Source organism: Mytilus edulis, chromosome 7, assembly GCF_963676685.1.
Source record: "Mytilus edulis chromosome 7, xbMytEdul2.2, whole genome shotgun sequence".
NCBI lineage: Eukaryota > Metazoa > Mollusca > Bivalvia > Mytilida > Mytilidae > Mytilus > Mytilus edulis.
In genome coordinates this window covers 60,716,224-60,728,237 of record NC_092350.1, presented here as the reverse complement: position 1 = coordinate 60,728,237, position 12,014 = coordinate 60,716,224, and the positions used below count along the sequence as shown (strand labels likewise).

The 12,014-nt window shown below is 31.4% G+C and overlaps 1 protein-coding gene across 8 annotated transcripts in view; it reads right to left on the bottom strand.

Annotated features, from left to right (window-relative positions):
• Window positions 1-12,014, bottom strand: part of LOC139481930 (UDP-N-acetylhexosamine pyrophosphorylase-like) — a 116,104-nt gene that overhangs the window by 6,781 nt on the left and 97,309 nt on the right. For 2 of the 8 annotated variants that reach the window (XM_071265502.1, XM_071265508.1), the window contains exon 7: window positions 628-771. The exons of 4 other annotated variants lie outside the window; for them this stretch is intronic. In XM_071265502.1, coding sequence (XP_071121603.1) covers window positions 628-771 — 144 coding nt within the window. The remainder of the gene's footprint in view (window positions 1-627; window positions 772-12,014) is intronic. 2 more of the 8 variants (XM_071265499.1, XM_071265506.1) reach the window with 1 other exon arrangement.

Sequence of the window (12,014 nt, the reverse complement as noted above, 5' to 3'; positions counted from 1 at the left end):
ACAACTACCTAAAAATTATTATTAAGATATACAGTTATGAGTTACCTCACATTATTGAAGGCTGTTCAGGTCTATAATAATCCCCCCCTTTTATATATTTTAAATAAAACTGTAAAGTTAAATAAAAAAATCAGCCATAAGTGTAAAGCTGTCCATCTTGACACTTATTTATTATACATTGATCAAACCATATGAAGGATTTTTACAGATACTTATACCCTATACAATAAAACTGATGTTAAAAATGTGTTTTTTGCTGTGTGTTTGTTTGTTCTACATTGCTAGAGGTATAGGAGAGAGTTAAGAACTCACAACACATTTCATACTCCACCACATTTTTGCGCCTGTTGAAAGTCAGGAGCCTCTTGTCTTTTCTAGTCATGTATGTTTTTTAACTTTTGTTTATTTATGTTTTGAAGTTTAGTGTGACGTCCATTTTCTCTAAAGAAGTATACAATATTTTTAGAGGCCAGCTAAAGCCTGCCTCAGGGTACAGTAATGTCTCACTGTGTTGAAGACCCATTGATAGAAATAGGCTGTTTTCTGCTCTTTGGTCGAGTTTAGTCTCTTTAACACATTCCCCTTTTCCACATTCTCAAGTTTATATCAATAAGGTGTTATCTGTACCTGGCAAAGTGGAAAACATCAAATACAAATTTCTCCATCTTGATTCCATTGGGTGAAGTTGGTTTGATTGTCTCTAGATTCTCTCCAACGTATGGAATCTTCTTTTTAGCAACATGGTGTGCTAGCTGTTCCTCTTGTGCTTGGCTGAGGGAACAATAATTATTATTATACATATGAAATACAAAAACAAGGTGATATTACTTCTGTGAACAGTAAAATAAAACAGACCCTTATCCCTGCTTAAAAACCGTTCTTAATCAAGGATTATTTATAGCTTGTCGTGTTTTTTATGACAACATTCTATTATTTACAAAATATTCTGAACTGAAGATGACTTTTACACTGACTAGAACATTAAAGTTTTCATGATACTTGCATATGAATCAAAATGTGTGAACCTTGTCATTTAAAGGTAATAACTCCTTGAAAGAGTCAATTGTCGACTTTAGTCAGAAGGCTTAATTGTAGATTTTATTTTACTGCATACATTTTGCAGCTTGCTGTTTCTCGCTATCTGCCATATAATTGTTGCCAAATACAAAAATGTCTAAAATCGTTTTTGAAGTATATAAACGACTTACTTCTTAACCTAGCTTTAATGATAAGTTTTGCTGCCTAAAGTTTCTCTCTCTATATGTTATAGTTTATTCTAATATGACGTGCTTCTTTAGCTTTGTAAACAACACTGTGATAAAATTCTCGATAAAATATACTTAGCGCAGACTCAGAGATATACATATTAATGGCTGTTACAATATACTTCCCACGTAAATCTACATGTATTGGAACCTATTTGCAGGCCCTTTGCCGATTTTATTGTTTTAAAAAGTGCAATTAAAAAAAGACAAAATAACTTTTATTCTTATTCGTATGCATAATAAAAGGAAGTAATGCACAAGAGCTTGGGAAAATCAACAAAATAAAAATAAAATTAAATTCTGCGAAAGTCTATTAATCTTTTTGGCGCGTTGAAGTCATTTCAAAACATGACGTCATACAAATGAAACCGCTAAAGTTGAATGTTTTCTGTTACGTGAACCATCGGAATTCGTATGCTATTGTATTAAAACTAATTTTTGAGGTAGGTTTTGTTTTATTTTCTATTCTATTGCATTTTTCGCATATTTACTCATTTCAGCAAATCAACATGGCGGCTCCTTAATTACAAAATGTCGACTTTGGATTTGACGGAAGCTTACGAGAAAAACATGTAAATTAAAAATAGCAAATGTTGGGTTTGAGAATTTAAAGAATAAAAACGTTTTTTTCTAGCAGTTATTCAAGAAATAAACTTCGCAAGCTACATATTTATAAAGATATTTCAGCTTTATCTAACAGGGAGTAAAAAAGAACAGCCACACACACAGCATACCCTCCCTCGCTCCAGTTTTTTAATGACCGTATTTGTCCTATTAGAATCGAAATAATTCATGGAAGTCATAGATTGTTGGAAATTTACACATGGCCTGGGCCGTGATATTCGTTAATTTTATCCCTCGCTAACGCTCAGGATAAAATTCGAATATCACGGCCCAGGCCATGTGTAAATTTCCAACAATCTATGGCTTCCATGAATTATTTCTTAAATAGATTATAAGCAAAAATAAATATAGGTTTGCTTTTTAGTTTTTGCGTTAGTTCGTTTTTGGTTAAAATCAAAATATAAGGACAACAACTTCGAAACGTAAGAAAATGGATAATAATTTCATTTATTTCCTTATTGATCCTGTCTGGGTTGATAATTTTTGCAGTTTAAATAAGATGACTAGTACTATTTGTTATTGTAGTGTAAATTACATTTGTTGTTATTTTCAAGATCATTTAAGGTCGATATCTCCTACAATATGTACAAGTAATCGACTGGCTATTTAATTTTTTGAGTCGAGTTGATGAGACAAATGATCAACTGCAATTTTGTTGACTATTCTATTTTTTTTGTTTTCTTTATGCAAATTGGATTGTGCTTGCTAAAATTTCTCTTCTGGTCGCTTCGTGATGTTTTTTAATTGTTGCCAATTGGTTAACAGATAAAGGCAACAGTAGTATACCGCTGTTCGAAAGTCATTAATTGAGAAAACAAATCCGGGTTACAACCTTAAACCGAGGAACACATCAACTATAAGAGGAAAACAACAGAAACACTGAAGTGCAACAAAAAGCAAACGACAAGGCAACACACACAGAAACACACAATGAGATAACAACTGTCATTTTCCTGACTTGGTACAGGACATTTTAAGACAAAATGGTGGATTGAATCTGGTTTTGTGGCTAGCCAAACCTTGCGTTTTATGGCAATTTTAGATGTAACACTAAAATGACAAAATTACATGACAAAATACAGAACAAATAAATGCAAGAACATTAAGTACAAAGAAATACACAAATGGACAATTAAATAGTACATTTCGATATGCTGACAACAGAATAAAAACAAACACGTAAAACAACCTAGGACGGCACACATAAACAGCTCAACAGAACCATGAACTGGTCGTTAAAAAGTGACGTCACAGGTAAATTTATAAAAATTTGATATAAAACAGATTATGTTTGTAATTATGTTATTTGATGTATTTTATAATAATTACATATCTATTAATATAGAATTGTGTTAGTTTTTATATAATTATTTCTATTATCTAGCTATGTCGGTATTTCTTCTAAATAAAACTGTAAAACAAATAAATCGTGTACATATAATTGCTTTAATTTAAAATCATATACATCAATTGGGTAAATAATTATCTTAACTTTTACATAAGAATACAAAATCTAAAAAAAAGAATTACAACTATCAACTATGCGTGCATATCTTTTCAAGCTATTACATATTTTCAATTTTTTTTTTCTTCAATTTTTCTTCCTAAACTCTATTTATCAAGATAATAACAAAACAAAACTGTTCACATGGTAAGAATGAAATATCTTAGTGGCAATAACACCCAAATGGGATTGTATGATACATAATCCAAATTTCAAGGTGATAAAACCTGTCATATTTAATAACTTTAAATAGGTTAAAAAAGTAACGTGTGTTTTTGCCGTCTCTTAAAAAAAAATAAACAGATTTTTTTGGACAAAACTCGAAAGAAAGTAAATAAATGTCTATAGTAGGTAGATATATTTCTTAATACACACCTATCGTTAGTGTGTAGATAATATTTAATCAGTTTCAAAAACAGTCATGTGATTGATAACCTACCTGGTAAACCAGACGGTAGTGTATCTAATTCAAATCGAAAGGTAATTTTAAAATTTTGTTTGATATTTATAATATTATTTCTTTTTTAGTTACGTCAATCTCCATGATAAGTATGACCTAAATACATCAAATTATTATTTTTTTCATTATTTCAACTTTCGTTCTGAGCTTGGACATTACATATATGATGAGTATCGTAGGTAAGGCAATGGGTTGTTGTCGAGCCTGTGACTTTTGTCGCAGAAAGCTCGACATAGAAATAGTGATCCAGCGTCGGCTACGGTGGCGGCTGCGGTGTTAGCTTTCTATTTTAGAAGGTGGAAGACATGTATGCTTCATACTTTGTATATATATGTCTCATGTTACGAAGTGTCCGTCTTTCAGATGTCCATTGACCTTGACCTCATTTTCATGGTTCAGTGACTTTTTGTATTTAAGATTTTTCTAATGTTAATTTCTTTCTTATTATGTGTAATAATATAACTATATTTGGTATATGCGTACCTCTCAAGGTCTGCATGCCCGTCAGACAGTTTTCATCTGACCTTGATTTCATGGATCAGTGTACAAGATTAAGTTTTGGTGGTTAAGTCCATTTCTCAGATACTATAAGCAATAGGTCTAGTATATTCGGTGTATGGAAGGACTGTAAAGTGTATATTTCAAATAGGCAGGTGTCATCTGACCTTGACCTTATTCACATGGTTAAGTGGTCAAAGCTAAGTTTTTGACTTTTGGTCTTTTTTTATACTATATGCAGTTTGTCATCTATATTTGGTGTCTGGAAATATTTTATGATGAACATGTTAGTCCAGCCGGTTTTATTCGACATTCTGTGTTAAGTTTTTGTGTTTTGCTCTGTTTTTCTGAAATTATAAGCAATAGGTAAACTATATTTGTTGTATGGAAGAATTGTAAGCTGTATATGTCCGACTGGCTTGTGCCATCTGACCTTGATCTCATTTTCATGATTCATTGGTTAATGTTTAGTGTTCTTGGTTAAGTCTGTTTCTTAGAAACTGTAAGCAATCGGTCAACCATATTCAGTGTATTTAATGATTGTAAGGTGTACATGTATTTCTTATTTGGTTTATATAACCTAACTCATTTTCTTAGATCATGTTAAGTTTATTGGATAGTTGTAGTAAAGCTTTATATTTAGGACTATCAACATAATATCAATGATCAGTAAAGAAGGCGAGACATTTCAGTGTGTGCACTCTTGTCTTCATTTATATTATATTTGTTATAACAAGGATTTGTATGGAATTATATCAATCATCTGACCTATAGACATGGATATTTATATATATATAATCTCTATGTTACCATTTGACCAAGGAAGATAATCAAAAGCTGGTGCACGTTTTATGACTTTATGCAAAGGGATCATTGGACAAAAAAACCCACCACCATAACGTAAGAAAGTAGTTCAAATCACGTAAGAAGAACTATTCAACATTTCCCTTTTTTGTGAAACAAAAATTAATTATAAACTGTTTAACATTTTAAACTGTTTAAACATAACTAGCTACAAAATAATGTCAAGAACCGTAACTCTCTATCCTTATTGTGTACAAATAGAACAAGTTATTTTATTTAATACAGGTTTCATGTTATCCTCGTAAAAAATAAACATAAATCGAACTTATTTGAAGCATAACATGTTTTAATAATTCATGTATTAGTCTACTTTACTACGTTATTTTTGAATACCGTAGTCCTGATAAATTGTAATGTGACATGCTATTAAATTTGGTGGTGAACTACGTTGATATGTATATTTATTTGTCTGATTAATTAACAATAAATATATTAACGATATTGCAATTAAGAAATAATTGATGCAAGCTATACTTTATTGTAGTTTTAACATGGGTAGGCATCATATTCGTGATTTTTTTTGCCCGAGCTCTTCCACGAGTCTCTCTTTTTTGTTTGTAAACAAGCGAGCGACATGCAATGTGATCTTTCATAGAGAGGAATTTTGAACACCCAGCATACACGGTTGTTGTATCTAGGTCAAATATGTCAATTTCGAATTGCAATACATTACAGTGATAATAAATGAATAAGTAACAACATGTGCATCATTTAAGAGTTTGGAAGTGTTTAAAGTTAACGAAATATATTAAATGCATGCCAATTTGATAAAATTCATTATTCTGCAGTATTCAATATACGTTAATGCAAACAAATTTTATTGGATTTAGAGCAGGGGTTTATTCACAAAGCGAAAGGAGCACGTCATGTTAGAATATCACATTTTTGACATGTTTGAACCCTAAGTTAATGAACCTTGTATTTGAAGTTATTCGAACTGATTTTCTTTTTATTTATGTTCCAATTCTCCACTATCTTTTAAAAAGATTAAAATTATCGTTGTTATCAGTTTACATTTTTGTAGCCTGATCGGACGTAACACTAGCTGCAACGAATAAAATGTATTTTGAATATTTTTCTATTAAGGTGGTATGGGTGTCTTCCGTTATCTTGGATTGTAAAAAAACAGAGAACCTTAGGTCCAGATTTTCTATCAAGTTAGCAAAATTTGATACAGGAATGCAGATATTTAATGTGAATTTTAATTTAAAAGAACCAATTTATAAGAATATGACTTATAAATATTAATATTTTAACAAGTGTAGATTATTCTTCGTTGTTTTAAAATGTTTTTAAATTGGCATTTTAAGGGGGGGGAGAGGTAACTCTAAAACAGTGCATTTTCTGAGGCAATCTACATGGATTTTTCCTATTTTGTATTTTAGCCTGGAAAAACGTACGGTGTACCTATCTTTTCTTTTGATATTCTCAAAGCATTGTCTGAAAGCTGTTTTTTGATAATTTATTTTACAATTCTATCATTTTGTTTAGTTTTTAATCACAAAATGGTTTTTTTTACTGTACAATTCATACAAAACGTGTCATTTTGTCACAACCTGTAGCTTGAAAAAAAGGGCGGTGACCTTTCATTTTTATTATTTTTTTGAACATATTTAAATAGATATTACGTTTTGGCAAAGTATGAACAAATTCTATTGTTTTTATTTTAGACTCCTATACCACCTTGAAAACCAAGTCATGTGGAAATGAGATCAATGAGAATTATTTCCTATTTTAGAATATATACTTTGAATGATAAAACCCTCGATTTCACAGTTATTGCTATAACTAATCATAATTATTGATCCTTACTTTGTAGTGTGTTTAATGGCTGCAGCCTTACAAAATTGTGGTGTCTGTGACCTCCGTCACATCACTAAACCAGCTATAGTCTGGTGTACAGAATGTGACGAGGGACTATGTACAGAATGACAGGACCATCATAGTTTGTCTAAGGCATCGAGAAGCCACAGTGTGATACCTTTTGCCGCATACCAGAAACTACCAGCTGATGTACTGAAAATTACTCAGTATTGTACCAGTCACGATAAAAAGTATCAGTTCTATTGCCAGAAGCATGACTGTCCTTGCTGCAGCACATGTATCGTGGAAAGCCACAAAGACTGCCGGGACATTGTCGAATTAGATGATATCATTTCTAACGCCAAAACCTCCTATGCCCTGAGCGAGATAGAAGAAACATTAGTTGAAGTAGCAGAAAATCTAAAGAAAATTCGTCAGAATCAACAGCGCAATCAGGTGACTTTGAAAGAAAAGAGAAAGGAAATCGAAAAAGAACTAAAGAAAACTAGAATGAAGATCAATAACCATCTCGACAAACTACAAGAAGATTTAATGAAACAACTCAACGAGCTCGAAGAAAAAGAAAACTCTTAAATTTGTCAGTTAATGTCCTCGCTAGAAAAGAAAGAAAAAGAAATAAAAGAATGCCAAAATAGCCTATTGAACATCAAGAAACACGCTACAGATCTTCAAATGTTTCTCTCAATTAAGCAAATAGAAGAGGACGTTTATAGCAAAAAAAAATAAAATTGCAGGCTCTTGTTGAAGGCAAGGAACAGCATACTCTTTCATATCAGATCAACACCTCTATCCAGAAGATCCTATCCGATATCAGAAGTTTTGGGGAAATGCGTATTAAATATAATCCATGCGACATAGTTCTGATCAAGAAGAAGACCAGACAAGCCCAATTGATGATTCAAATCGTTCCAACAAAATCTATAGAAAATATAAAGCTAACGGTACACAAGACCATCGACACTCAAGGAAATAGTATTTGCGGATGTTGCATACTTCCAGATGATAGATTGGTATTTACTTACTACTTGGCTAACCAATTAAAAGTTTTCAGCGATAAAGGATCAAAAGACTTTGAGATCAAGATGCCGTGTTACCCGTTTGATATAGTATACATTAGAGAAGACAATACATTGGCAGTTACATCTGATAGTCCAGGGACCATTACCATAATAAACCTGGAGACAAAACAAATGATGAAATCAATTGCATTGGATTCTGTCATTTATGGCATATCACTGAAAGATAATCGATTGATTTATTCAGGGAGAGACAAAGGTATACGAATGATTAATCTAAATGACGAGTCTAAAAGTGAAATAGTTCGAGAAAAAATACCAGGTGTCTGTTACACTGCAACCTATAGGGACAACGTATATCATACAAACAATGCGAAACACACTGTTATTTGTTATAACCTACATGGTAAACTACTATGGACATTTCACAACGAAAGGATTTTAAAGAGTCCTCGTGGTATTGATGTAGATAATGATGGTAATGTGTTCGTAGTGGGGTACATATCGAACAACGTTGTAGTTATCTCCTCTGATGGAAAAAGATATAGAGAAATATTGACCGTAAGTGATGGTCTTTATAATCCTATGTCACTTCATTATAGTAGAACAACGAATCAGTTGCTAGTCGCGAACCAAACCAATAGAAAAGCTTTTTTGTTTAATTGTACTCGAAGAAAAAATAACAGTGTGAAGTGCTGTCTCTTTGGATCATTATATGAAATAATTATAGACAATAGACAATATCCATTTGCAAAATTATATTTACAATAAGTGGTTACGGTTATGCAGTGAAACATTACGAATTCCACAATGAACTGTATGTAACAACTAACCATAGTTTCTTATACAATAATGGTGATGTGTTAAGTAAAGTAGATTAAAAATAATGGATTAAAATAACTAGAATTTGAAAATCATTTTTCGTTCACCTTGTCCGAAGGGCCATGTGAACATTTTTAATCACTTGATGCTATATCTAGCATCTTCCGTCCTTATTGTTTACCGTCAGAATATAGGATACCATAACTTGACAAAACAATTCAAAAAGAACTATACATTTTTTACGATGATGTTGTTTACAGTTCCAGGAAATTTAAAAACGATCAAAGTAAACTTATCAATCCTTCAAATGAACTTATTATTATAGGTTACCAATTCAACACTGTAATTTGATCTTTGAATATTGTCTTTATATGTATTGATATTGATTTTTATCAGTTTATCAAAAGCAAACTAAACTGTAACGCTTCTTTGTTATTTAATGTTTACTTATTCAGTTTTTGGTATTACTATGAATATTCACTTCTTCATACTATGATCACCAAAATTATTAAATTTGTAAAATATATCTTCTTTCTCTTATAAAAATGTACTCTTAGATCTGTACTTAGTATCTTTTTGTTGTACGGATGTATAAGTACCCGACCACGTCCACTATGTTTTTTTGTTATATGTATTTCTAGCTGTGTCCATCTGATGAGTTATGCCTTTTTCAACTGATTTCTATTGGTCGTTCATGTGTTGTACTGTTACACCAATGTCCCTATTTAGGGGACGGTTGAGATCCCGCTAAAATGTTAAACCCCACCTCATGATGAATGTATATACCTATCCCAAGCTAGGAGCCTGTAATTCAGTGGTTGTCGTTTGATGCTGTGTTACATATTTGGTTTTTGTTCATTTTTTGTACATCAATTATGCTGTTAGATTTCGCGTTTGAATTGTTTTACATTTGTCATTTCGGGCTGACATTTTATGGCTGACTATAATATATGCTCATAGTTGAAGGGCGTATGGAGACATATAGTTATAACTTGCTGTCTCATTTGGTCTTTTGTGAAGAGTTTTCTCATTGGAAATCATACCACATCTTCTTTTTATATAGCTGAATCATCAAGATGTTAAACTGAATATATTTTTAAAGTGTTAACTATTATTTTTTTACAGAAATTCAAAAAGATGATTTTTAGAAGTATTGTGATGAGATATCGTCAATCAGAAGCGTTGATCATATGTGGATTCTTAAAAATTGTACAGATCTACTGTTAAATCGTGGATCACAATATTTGCAATTATGCAGCAACCTTAAGACCTTTGATTTTTTTCTACACTTAAGCCTGCTTTTTCTTATGCTCAATTGGAAGATTGACATTACTATCTCATTAAACAGAGCTTTTTGTATAAAAATGGAAATCATAGATATAAAGGAGTATGTTCAGTAAGACCCCTTTTTGGCCCCAAAATATAGCAGTTTTACAAATTTGTTAAAATGTATACTTTTAGTTATTTATTGGATACAATACACATATATCAGGTACTACTATCATTAAGCCATGCTTAATTACTGAAATCTTCACAATTTTAGCGTTTTAGTTATATTTTAGACGGTATCCGTCTTAACTAAAAGTGGTCGCAATCGTGTTCATTCTTAATATTGAAATATAAGTTGTATTTGATGATAAAACATAACATATATAAAGGTTGAGGACGAACACGGATGCGGCCACTTTCATTTTTGACAAAAACCATCTGAAAAGTGACAATTTTTGACATATTTGATAGATTTTTCATATTTCAGCTAGAATCATGGCGTTTTTAATGAGTAAATCAGTTAAAATCTTTTACATATATTAATTGAATCAACTTAAATAGACACTTAAGTGTTTAAAAAGTGTCTAAAATCTTTCGTCAGATGAACTTGAAATTTTTGACCAAAATCGGCCCTTACCGGATCTACTCCTTTCTTGTTTTGGGTTATATTTTTTCTTGTTTTATGACAAACCACAATGATTCTATTGAAAAAATATACTAAGATGATATCATCAAAATGCTGGACTTTTTGTTTACAATATAATGATGAGAACATACAAGTTTTCATGATAATTGCATGTAAATGCAATAAAAATGGATGGAAATTTTCATTCAAGAGTGAGAACTTCATTAATGTGTCAGTTATCGACTTTGATCTGATGACTTTATTGTTGGTCTGAATCCACAGCATATATTTTTTTGCATGCAGTTTCTTTCAATCTGCCATATGATTTTCTTCCTAATACACAAATGTGTTAAAATCGTAATTGAAGTATTTTAACGACTTACTTGTTAACCTAGCTCATATAATAAGTTTTGCCGCTTAAACATTGTCTCTCTATATGTTATAGCTTTTAAAATTGTAGGCCAAAAGCAAATAGTTTCTCTTTTTCAACATATGTATCTACTTTAGTTAAGTTTCTGTATATGAGCGTTTTTTGGGCTTCTTTTACTTTAAGGGTCTCTATACTTTAGAGTTAAGGATCATTCATGGTAATGGTTAGGTTAGGGATGTTTTAGGTAAGGATTAGGTTTTAGGGTTGGGACTAGTATTAGGTTTAGGTATAGGTTAGCGTAAGGTTTGGGGTTAATGATAGTGTAGTATAGCTCTTTATGGGTTGGGACCCCTAAAGTAAAAGAAGACCGAGTTTTTGGCTAAAATAAAAATATACGGACAGCAACATTGAAACGTAACAAGTAGACTTATAATTTCATCTTTGTTCCTTGTAAATCCTGTCTGGGTTGATAATTTTTGCAGTTTATAATGAGATGAGTAATAGTATTTCCTATTCAAATGTTATTGTATTTGACTATTTTCTATTGTTTTATTCTCTTGATGACAAATTGGATTCTTCTCACTACGTTTGTTTTCTAGTCCCTTCTTGACGCATTTTAATGATAATTGATAACTGGTTAAACTGTACTTTCTTGTTAGTCTTTTTAAGCTGAAATTTAATCTATTTTCGTTTTTTTGTATTTGTCTTCCTAGTATACGCTATAGTTATCAAGGTAATAACAAAACAAAACTGAAAAAACATGCTAAAAATGAGATATCTTATTGGCGATAAGACCCACACAGGGGGCATGTATGGTTTATATGCAAACTTGTTGGGTAATGAAACATGCTAGATTCAATAATTGTGTGTCAA